This window comes from Limulus polyphemus, unplaced genomic scaffold, assembly GCF_000517525.1.
Source record: "Limulus polyphemus unplaced genomic scaffold, Limulus_polyphemus-2.1.2 Scaffold5279, whole genome shotgun sequence".
Classification (NCBI taxonomy): Eukaryota; Metazoa; Arthropoda; class Merostomata; order Xiphosura; family Limulidae; genus Limulus; species Limulus polyphemus.
Genome location: NW_013670889.1, coordinates 45953 through 58273, shown reverse-complemented (window position 1 = coordinate 58273; position 12321 = coordinate 45953). Strand labels below are relative to the sequence as shown.

General features: G+C 33.8%; 1 protein-coding gene across 2 annotated transcripts in view; it reads right to left on the bottom strand.

Moving 5' to 3' along the window:
- The window catches only part of LOC106472373 (sushi, von Willebrand factor type A, EGF and pentraxin domain-containing protein 1-like), a 64459-nt gene that overhangs the window by 8726 nt on the left and 43412 nt on the right, over window positions 1-12321 (bottom strand). For both annotated transcript variants that reach the window (XM_022400959.1, XM_013933013.2), the window contains exons 11-17: window positions 8037-8244; window positions 6060-6210; window positions 5419-5475; window positions 4774-4908; window positions 2754-2876; window positions 1478-1515; window positions 866-964 (exon numbers count right to left, since the gene is read on the bottom strand). In XM_022400959.1, coding sequence (XP_022256667.1) covers window positions 866-964; window positions 1478-1515; window positions 2754-2876; window positions 4774-4908; window positions 5419-5475; window positions 6060-6210; window positions 8037-8244 — 811 coding nt within the window. The remainder of the gene's footprint in view (window positions 1-865; window positions 965-1477; window positions 1516-2753; window positions 2877-4773; window positions 4909-5418; window positions 5476-6059; window positions 6211-8036; window positions 8245-12321) is intronic.

Genomic DNA, 12321 nt, shown 5'->3' with positions numbered 1-12321 from the left:
AAATAGTGATACTTTATTGTGTTTCTTTAATTTAATTCAAATTCTATTTGTTCACCTCTTGTAGGCCTGATATATATATTCACCTTTAATTTTTTATGTGTAGAGTAAACATTAAATTCTGTTGTTTTGCATTATACACATCTTCTGATGGATGTTTTCAGTTGTGAGATAAAATGCATGAAAGGCCATGAAGATATGGCATTTATTTTAAGTGGTAATGAATTATACTAGACTATCAAAAATATTTAAGTTGTATTTTCAATGAATTGCTGGGTTGGACACAAGTATGTAAGTCAGCATAAAAGAATTGGAGTGGTAATAAAATAGAAAAAAGGTGAAAGCCTATCACATACTACTATATATATATATATATATTACCAATAGTTCTTTCGAATGGAACACCCTAACTTTCACTTGGTGATGGGTTGGACCCTACTACATTTCAGTGTGAAGCCTCTGCATAATGCTTTGTAGAACTTATCTCTGTTGAAATCCAGATGTAATGAAAAGAAAGCTCACTTCATCTTCTAAGAGAAATGACAATTTGAAATAACACTGATTTATGGCATAGGTAGTATGCCATATCGCATTTTATGTCCAGTTGTAACTTTTAGGACATATAACATCTGTATATGATGTGGTGCATAGGGGAATCAGAAGGGGCATGTGCCACCCTACTTTAAATACTTTTTGGCACCCCCCCAAACTTTTAACAAAGTTAGGCACAGATAATTTAGAAGAACCTACTAATGAAGGAACTATATTACTACAATTCATAAGCTTCAGTATAGTTATATGTCTTTTTGTCTCTATCTGTGATATTGGCAGATATAGAATTTTAACTCTGTATACGATACTAACTTACTTGTTTGCATGTAACTTTGGAACAGCTTAAGTTCCGACACATCACTATGCCATCAAGACACTCACATTGTTGGCAATCTTTCTCCCATTTCTCACCATTCTGCACTCAAGAGACATAAAAACAAAGAATTCCATAAAAATTTGTATTTAGAGCTGAATAAATGAATTTATTTGACTACAAATGTCATTAATTACTGGAAAGAGAATATTACTACCATTAATTAATTAATTAAATACAAAACTAACTAGAAGATGAATATGTGATCACAACACTCACTAAATACTAGAAACTGAATATAATTAATTTACTTGATCACAGCAATCAATAAGTATTGGAAACAGAATATAATTGACTTACTTGACCACAGTATGGATTAGAAGGTGAATATAACTGATGTACCTGAACAAAACACTCAGTGAGTATTGGAAGCTAAATATAGCTGAGTTACTTGATCACAATGTTCACTAAGTACCGGAAGTTAAATATCACAATCTTTATTAAGTATTGATGGATTTTAAGTTTTCTTGTTGAGGAAACAAAATGAAACTAAAAATTTAAAGATAAGTTCAGAATTCTATCGTTCATAATCAGTTATTAGGTCATATGACTCACCAAATACACCAAATGTCCATCTTCACAGAAACTAGTAGCTAAAGAAACAGAAAAAAAATTTAATTAAAATATAAAGTCTACAAACAAGGAGATATCACATAATTTGGAACCTCATATTAAAAAAAACAGTGATTAAACAATATATTGCAAATCCATAAAAAAAGAAAAAGTTAATATTTTAGATACATATCTTTGGACCAGTCAGCAACTATAATTTACTGTTAGAGTTAAATGCAACTTTCATTTCATTTATGTTTTTAGAGCTCATATATTTTTTTATTACTCTATTTACCCACATTAAAAAGAAACACTTACTAGCACTATGTTCTCTTCATATACATTATTTTGGTACTCATTTTATTTTAAAAGGAAAAATTGTGTTTAATACACCTGAAATATGGATGTGAATTAAATATAATTGGTCATTTCCAAAAAATATTTGATTAAATAAATGTTAACAAATGAATGCAAACAATTTTATATTTTCAACTGTTTGGCAAATAAAGCAATAATTCATACTTCTGGTAAGAAAAGTTTTTTCCTTGTTTAGTTAATGCATGCATACCTGGTAAAGTTATGTATACCTCTCTAGAAAACTCATATTAAAATGTGTTTGCATTATTCTGGTTAATGCTGATGAATGATTTGAACACAAAAATGTTTCTAACTGATATGAAACATAATCTTTACAACAAATATAAATTTGCAAGAGATTATGCAAGTACATGTTTACTTTCTTGATATTCTTTAGTAAAAATTCTAATTCACAGAATGTTTGTATTAAGTAACTTATTTGGACTATCACCACGTTTTTCTTTTTTAGTTTTTTCAATGCACAAGCTTTCAGCTCAATTACCTAAGCCTTCTACTGGTATGAGATGTTTAATAAACAACAGTATCTAACGTTAGAAAGTGTGCTGTAGTATTAATTCATCATTTTTAGCATGTTGATATGGCTTAGGCTTTTGAAAGTGTGCTGTAGTATTAATTTGGGAGTAGCTTCTTATCTATCTTACTCTCTCTTCAAGCAAGATAAGCCAAGTTTCACTTGTGATAGCCAAATAGCTGTTTTTGACCAAACCTGTTTTAATTTCCAATAAACTGAACCTTTTTTGATGTAGGGGGGGGGGGGTTTCTGAACATAAAAATATAAACATTAACCAAATACTGAACAGAACAAAGGTAAGTCAATCCAAAAGTTGTACCCCCCCTCTTTCAAAATCTCTTGTCCATGCCTGCAAATTGCATAAAAACCATAAAATTGCAATAACTTTACCAAAACAATTGAGGTCATCATCTCCAAGTTTCATGTCATTAGGGCAGGAACATAAAAAAGATCCAGGTGTATTGGTACACATATGACTACATCCTCCATTTTCAAATAAACATTCATTAACATCTGAAAAGAAAAGAAAAATGTGTACTTTTAATAAACTATAGGAACTAGATAACACTTAAGTCAATAAATTTGGTTACTTCTTCCTATATACAACTGATATATCTAACAATAAATATAATAGTTTAATAAATGAATCTATCTATCCATTCGTCTATAAAGAAGAAAAGTTATGAATTTTCAATGAAATTTTTATGTTAAATTGTATTTTCAAAGGACATAACTTAAGTGCAGTATAGATGACTATAATAAGAATCTGTATTACAGACTACACGATTACAATGAATATCTCTGGTGCAGCCTACATGACTACAGTAAGAACCTGTATTACAGTCTACATGATTACAATAAGAACCTGTAGTACAGCCTACATGATTACAATGAGTATCTCTGGTGCAGCTTACATGACTACAGGAAGAACCTGTAGTACAGCCTACATGGCTACAGTAAGAATCTGTAGTACAGCCTACATGATTACAATGAGTATCTCTGGTGCAGCCTAAATGACTACAGGAAGAACCTGTAGTACAGCCTACATGACTACAGTAAGAACTTGTAGTACAGCCTATATAACTACAATGAGTATCTCTGGTATAACCTATATAATTGCAGTAAGAACCTATTAGTACAGCATACATGAATGCAATAAGAACCTATTAGTACAGTATACATGAGTATGATAAGAATCTTTAATACAACATACATGACTATGATAATAGCCTCTAAGCAGAAAAAATATAGACTCTAAGTGACTGATCTCTATACATGGAAGTGAAGGATAACAGACATGATGGAAAACAACTTAATGACACACTTAGTTACTTAACTCTCGGAAAGAAATGATAAGTAGAAACAAATACAGCATAGATAAAAATATAAATGAAAACAAGAGACCAATAATTGTACAAAATACATCTTAAAGGTACTCCCACAAGCAGAGAAAGTCAATAGTTTAAGAGCTGAATCTTAAGAGCTCCAGTAAATTCCATCTTTTTGAAGGTCTTCTCTTGTAACAAATACTTACAACTTGGACATTAGCTGTTCAAAGTAAATCCTTCTAGTGTTAAATATAATGATTGACACTTTAGCAGTTGAACTTATATACAAAAAATCTAACTTTCTGTTAAAAATGCATTCTCCACAGACAGATTAGAACTTGCCAGACTGACAGTGGTTTCCTTTATAGTCTTTCTCAACTCAGGTATATCTGGAATTACTAAACTGATGGTGTTTCCTTTATAGTCTTTCTCAACTCAGGTATATCTGGAATTACTAAACTGATGGTGTTTTCCCTTATAGTCTTTCTCAACTCAGGTATATCTGGACTTACTAAACTGATGGTGTTTTCCTTTATAGCTTTTCTCAGTTCAGGTATATCTGGAATTACTAAACTGATGGTGTTTTCCTTTATAGTCTTTCTCAACTCAGGTATATCTGGAATTACTAAACTGATGGTGTTTTCCCTTATAGTCTTTCTCAACTCAGGTATATCTGGAATTACTAAACTGATGGTGTTTTCCTTTATAGCTTTTCTCAGCTCAGGTATATCTGGACTTACTAAACTGATGGTGTTTTCTCTTATAGTGTTTCTCAGCTCAGGTATATCTGGACTTACTAAACTGATGGTGTTTTCTCTTATAGTCTTTCTGAGCTCAGGTATATCTGGAATTACTAAACTGATGGTGTTTTCCCTTATAGTCTTTCTCAGCTCAGGTATATCTGGAATTACTTAACTGATGGTGTTTTCACTTATAGTCTTTCTCAACTCAGGTATATCTGGACTTACTAAACTGACGGTGTTTTCCCTTATAGTCTTTCTCAGCTCAGGTATATCTGGAATTACTAAACTGATGGTGGTTTTCTTTATAACTTTTCTCCACTCACATAGACAACAACTTACCAAACTGACAGTATTTTCCTTTATAGCCTTTTTCACATTCACAGTAGTAATGCCCATCTAAAGTCTGCTTACATAGCTGACTGTTGCTACAAGGATTGGGGGAACAGGTTGGTATGTATTTCCAACACAGGGTACCTGTAAATACCATGACAACACAATTATGTAAACTAGAAACAAAACTTAAAACAGTTTTTGCATTCTTACATTAAAATAAGACTGATAATAATGTTTTAGAAATTTTCCTTTACTAGCCTTATGCTACTGGTTTCCAGTAAGAAGAAAATAATAGCATCTTGACCTCACATCTTATGCATTAAACACCACTGCCAATGAGGCCTTCAGCTGGTAGTAAGTTAAATATAAGCTATACTTCGTTTAAATATTAGATCTTTCATTAATTTCAAAGTAATAGCATCTCAGTACTTCATTTGTATGACTAAAAACTCTTTATAATTCAATAACTGCTATGAAAATACTTTCCTTTAAGAATAGTGATTGATTTCAGAGAGATACATTTTTGTTTGTGAAAGTTGTTACATTTCTATTTAAATTGAATCATTAATTATCTGTAACTGGCAAAATTTGATTAAGTGTAATTTGTCAATTCCCATTAAAGGAATATCCAAGCATTTTTATGAAACTTACGCAGTGATGATTCTTGGTTGATACATAAACAATCTGTGGTTGAACACTCTCCAATATCTAAAGAAAGAAAGAAAAGTCAAAAGGTAAAACACTGATCTTCAGCATGGCATTTCAATTAGAAAGATATAAAATCAACAATTAATACTTTTTCATTGAGATCTAATTAAAATGCATTACCACAGTTTTAAACCAGAATGTAAGCTCTATTGATTTTTATTTTCTAATGCTTTAATAAAAATACAAACTCTTTACATTCACACCTAATAACCATGCATTAAGTTAGAAAAGAAAGCTAAGTGCATTAATACAAGCATAATCCTAGGGCTTTTTCTCTATTAACTTTCATTCTGCTAATTTTTAAAAGTATCCTTGATAAGTTAGAGGCACAGAGTAAATGCTCTTCACATATTTAAAGTCTGTTTTAGAAAGTATCCTTTTAAGTTAGAGAGAAGGAGCTCCTACTCATCACTACATTGTAATCTGCCTCAAGGAGTATCTATGTCAAGCCTGAGAGGAAGACTCAAGGTGTAGTAGAACAGAAAAGTATAAATAGCTCCAGGTTGATCATATCCTTAAAAATGTTTCCATTTCCAGTTCAGTGAAATATGTACTGTAATGCTAAAACAAAGTGAAGAACATACCATTACACAACTGGTTGTCTTGGAAAATTGAAACGTTTCCATGAATATGATTTTTTACTTCAGGCCATGTCACTATATTTCCCAGCAACCCACATGTTTTTTTTATTGTTGTAATTTGCTCTGCATTCATGGCAAAGTCCCACACATTGAACTATGAGAAACAAACAACTATAAATTCTTACATAATATGATTAACACATTTAAAAAAAACAATTATCACAAAGAAAAAAACTTTAATAACAGTTTTTAATTTCATGTTATAATTTTGAAATTAATCATTTGAAGCTTGGAAGGGGAAAACTTCCATTATGATCTAAGTTGTAAATCCATGCAATGTGATATGAAGGTATTGGTTTCATTTGACATACTTGCACTTTTATCTATAGAGAGATAAAATACATAGATTAAATTAAGTAATGTTTTGTCTGGTCTTAAAGTTATTCCTTTCTTTAGTTTGGTCACCATAGGTGTGCCCCTTTTCTTACATAAAATTAAGTTACGAGACTCACTATCTATTCATACTTTTATGTAAATAATTACATCCCTGGAATTACATTTGTTATTATAATCTAAGTATATGATTTTAAACAAATCATTTAAAGATGAAACGTTTTTCACTTTAAATTTTACTGACATTCAATCGTGTCTTGTCTCTCTTGCTATTACTACTATAACAGTGTTCCAATTTAATTTGCTCTATGTTTGTACTTGAAAATTACTGAATTAGTGGTTGAAATGTCATATTATTCTAACATAAACAAGTTTCCAACTATCCATTATATACAAATGTTCTTTACACTTTTAGTTATCACAGTTGTACAAAGGGTTTTAAATAAGTGTCTTTTTTCGTCAAAGTCCACACAGACTGATTCATTTACTTCAGAACACATTTTGATAAGATGAATTATTCTTCTCTACTCTGTTATTGTAATACAGTCTGGGATAATTTCACTTAGAAACTGCCACTATACCATCTTTATGGCTAAACTCACCAGTACGCAGTCTAGATCTATCTGACTATATCTCTCACTTAATTAATTTAACTTGAAACTACATTTTGGATGCATATTTATAAATAGCCTGACTGAGGCCTAGTAACATGACACAGTAATACAACAAGCACCATTTCACAAAAACTGAACTACACAACGTATTATTCACACATTTATATAACAAACCTGTGATAACTATCGATTGTAAAATCAACTAAATTTAACATTTGCACTATACTCAAACTACCTAAATCATAACACTCACATTAAACTTAAACAGATATGTATATCTGACACCTAAATAAACAAATTATTTAAAATGGATGGAAGGAGAATAAAACCCATTTCTAAATACTACAGTTATATTATTATTATTATTATTATTATATTAAGATCTTCTAATATAACCAAAAGTACAAAGAAACCAATTTCTAAATATTATTTTATTATTATTATTATATTTAGATCTTCTACTATGAATGGAAGTATAATGAAACCAATTTCTAAATATTAGAATTATATTACTATAATAATATTTAGATCTTCTGCTATGGAATGGGTTCATTGAAACTTTTGGAAAACATGTAATTTAACTATATGTAATTTTAATTCATGATAAACAGTCATGAGAATAAATAATGCACTAATCAAGCTTTTAAAAACGAGTTGTGGTTGAAGGTTATGCGACTGCGCTTTTGTAAGAGAAATATACATACATTTAGTTTGGTTACATGCTTGAATAATATGCTGGTACATGTCAACTAGATAGCAAGTAAAGAGTATAATACGTTGGTTACATCCTTCAATAATTTGCTGGTATAGATCAAGTAATGAGTAAAGAATATTGCTTTTGTCTCCAACTGTCTCCATGTTATACTTCAGCTATGGTTATGAAGCTAACTAACTTGCCAGTATACATCAGCAATATCTCAATTTAAAAAAATAAGACATGTTGGCTGTGTTCCTTTATGACATATTGTTGTACCTCAGCTATATCTCCAGTATATGCTTCAGTCAAACTGAATCCTCCTCCGAGGCTATCTTGCTCCTGTCCAAGAATAAAGTGTCCACCCCACAGTCTCTCTCCTACAGCCACACCAGACCCAGACAAGCTGAGATGTGCATCCCAGTAGATGGCCCAGTCACCATTCTGGCCATCCCAAGTAACTGCACAATGATGCCACAAGTCATCTCTGTCAGAAGAAAATATTTGGTAGTACAAAGAATAAGCATTTTATAGCCAGATAAATATTTATCAACCATATGAGATGCTTAAAACTATTGGCTGAAAATATCATACCTTGAAAAAGGTTTCTTAAGTTTTTTTTCATTTCTTTTACCCTACTGATTCATAATCTTTGCAATTAAATACTTTCTTTCCTCAACAGTCCTACATGCAATCTTCTAAATTACTGGCATAAATGCTGACATATTCAAATTATTTTTGAACTCATTCACTAACTGAAAGAACTTTATAACTGAAACAGTGAGCACTGCATGATAAACAAAATTCAGAAGTTGTTGAATATAATGCAGGTAAAAAGGATTAAAGTCTATCAAGCTGTTTCTTATTTAGAATTCCTCAGTGAAGAATATGTATTAATCAGTTTCTTGCTGGTAAACTTATCCTGAGATTTATGAGTTTGCTTAGCAAAAATACTTTAATTGGAAATAAATATTCTACTAAACAATCATCCATAAAGTACAAATTTAATGCTTGTCATGAAGATCACTGCTCATGTATAAACAGTTAGTTACCATCCATGTTATTTAAGCTGCAAGTTAACATCCATCTTATGTAAGCTGCTAGTTAACATCCATCTTATGTAAGCTGCTAGTTAACATCCATCTTATGTAAGCTGCTAGTTAACATCCATCTTATGTAAGCTGTTAGCTAACATCCATCTTATGTAAGCTGTTAGTTAACATCCATCTTATGTAAGCTGCTAGTTAACATTCATGTTATGTAAGCTTTTAGTTAACATTCATATTGTGTAAGTTAACATTTTCCTAAACTGAAAATGTATTTCCAATAATAGTTACCTCTGCTGACACTATAGCAATTTCTTGATCTCCAGGGTTTCCACTCTTTGCCCATCTAAGCATTGAGAACACTTGCTCCAGTCTTTTATACTCCACTCAAATGCCTTAGGCAAATTCTAATTTGCAAATTTCTGTACCAACTTCAATGCACCCTCTATATAGGTACTATATAAGCACTTCATTCAAAAATGTAATCACTTTTTGAAACATAAACCAGCTTTTAGTGGGGAGGAATGAGTGTCAGCAGAGGTAAATATTATTGGAAATACATTTTCAATTTATGAAAAATGTTAACTTCCAAAATATACTTACCATCCACTGATACTATAGCTAGAATCCCACATTGAGAAGGTGGAGGAGCCTGTGCAAACATGATCACTACAGAAAACATCTGTATAGAACAGAAGTGTACCAAGATAAAAAATGGTACAAGAGTGGGGGAACTGCACTATATCCAGAACAGATATGCTCTACACCAGGAACTTAGTTCCTATATCAAAGATGGAATAGAATATGATTAATCGTCAGTATAGGCCAGCCCCAACCAGATAACCCAAGGTTTCACAACTCAGGGTTGGAATATATGGGTCGTGGTATCTATATCTCACATTGGTGGCTAGAACTATTGGACTGCAATGTTTTATATATATATATATATATATATATACAATATTGATGGGATCCCAACCTGTAGCCATAGAGTGATGTGTTTTTCACCACTGGAATCACAACAAGAAGGAAAGAAACACCTAAATGGACAAACTTTCTACCTGAAGAAGTTCAAAAGGCAACAGCCTAGGTTCAGAATGACAGGATCGTGTATGCCGCCCTCAGCCTAAGGAACAGAACTCATCCAGTCTGGAATTATGAATATTCATCCTCACTCCTCAACAAAGTGGACAAGGAGTATTCTGCTTGCCCCTGGAATTATGGAGAGGACATGGAACCTATGTTCAACCAAGGACCTAGGATAGGACCATTTTGCATTCGGAATTATGAGGAGATAGTGGACTGCCTTCCATGAACAATATACGAAACCGACATTGATCACAGAGAAGTGCCAAGCACACCCCAATGGGTAGCTTCATATCAGATCTGAGCTGAAATTCTGAGTAGCCTCCCGCAGAGACTGGTGCCACTCCTACTGACATCTGGGAAAAACATCCAGGGACCCTAGTAGGAGGGACCCCCAACTTCGCCCTTTTCTCCAACAGTGGAGGAACACACTCAAACACTCTGGAGGAAAAGCCTCTGTCTACCCCAGCGACTGAAAACTAGGGGTGGTAAGGACTCCTGAGCTCCACCAGTAGAGTCTGGGGGGTAAAACACATTGGGGAGCCCTGAGGAACAGTGCTCTGGAAACTGTGCAATAGCTGAATCAAGTTCCCTACATTTGTAAAAGCAAACTGATCCCAATTTATTCAACCTGAAGATCAGCAGGGACGGGCAAGAGTCCTTTAGGCTTTACTCGTGAATGTCCATGAGTGGCAGTCCATAATAAGGTAGTACACCATCCAGTAGGCACTCAGATGGTTATATGGAACACCCCATTTCAACAGAGCCTGTTGCAACTTGTAGAAATTATAGTGAAAGTGGTTGCTAGTGCAGAATTGAGAAAAGAAAGCATACCTGCCAGGGCAACACTCACCATACAGTGGGATCCAGTGAAAAATAAAGGGACCCTGGAAACAAAAGAGTATATGAATGAGGAAAATCCTCACTTCTGGTTAGTCTAACAGACATGGTCCAAATAACTACGGGGTAGTCAAAAACCCTCAAAAGAGGAAGCTGCCAGATCATATAAGTAATGATATAGGAAAGTATTAGTAGTCCACATAGCTACCCGCACAATGTTTTCCAGATGACAATTCAACCAAGTGGCTAATGACATAGAAATATGATGAATCTGGTGAGATGTGACATGTAAAAGATTCCTCTCCTGTGACGATAATCCATTATAGGCAATGTGAATCCAGTTGCGAAGCCATCTTGTGAGGGTAATGGGATAATGTAGGTGAAGAAGATTTAAGAGCCTGTGAATACACAATTGACGATAAATAAATGATCGTGGTTGGCCTACTGAGAGATTTGGTTAAATACAAAGAAACCTTAACAGTTAAACCCTGATGTTGGACAAAGGACCACATATCTTCCAAGCATGAAGGTTGTGTTTCCAAACATTTGGGTGGAGAATGTCTGATCAAGGTTGTCTCAATAAAGACTGCCAATGTGGAAAAGTTAGAAGTGGACATTCATGCAGATACTGAAAAAGCAGAAACCATGCTTGAGCTGGTCAATATGATGCAACCAAGAGAACTCAACAGGGAATAGAATGAACCATAGTCAGAACTCAGGCAAAAGCAGAATTTGGGGAGGGTTATACAGATGTAAACCTTTCCAGTCCTGACTCAACACATCTACTGCCAATGCTTGAGGTATCAGAGAAACAAAACAACTGCCGTTGAGAATTTCAATGAGCTGCAAAGGCATCGATTGTTGGAAACCTGAAATCCACTGAAAAACCTTGTAATGTAGCATCCATTCCATCGGAAGAATCCCGTTGGGTCGAGACAAGTAACCTGCAATTAAATTCATCACTCCTAGAACATAACATGCTTAAAGACTGATATGATGGGAATGAGCCCAGTAGAGAAGCTCCAAGGTATGAAAACAAAAGTCTCGAGAATGAAAGCCTCCTGGATGAGTAATCTGAGATATCCTGCTGTGGAACTGTAGTAGTGTTGCTACTGAGTAATGAGACAGGATGATCCAAAGAATCAGAATGCATGATCCATTGGTCATGCATTAACTACTGAAGGAACCTCATTCATGCTCGTCCCAAAGGAGTGAGAGGCTCGAGGGATGCCCACATCCCCAAAAGAGTAAGAACCATCTGCACAATAGGAGAAGGAGACAGAAGTAAAAGCCTGACTGCTCTTTACATGACTTGAAGCCTAATGGGGTTAGGTTGAGTGCAACTTAAGTGAATATTGTAAAACACACCCAATTGGATGAGAAACTGCATTGGTGATGAGATGGTGGAATGGGTACCCCATAGTAGTGTTGCTCCAATCCAACCACCATTCACAACTGACGATGATGCTCTCGAGTAATGAGACAGGATAATCCAATGGATCAGAATGCATGATCCATTGGTCATGCATTAACTACTGAAGGAACCTCATTCATGCTCGTCCCAAAGGAGTGAGAGGCTAGAGGGATGCCCA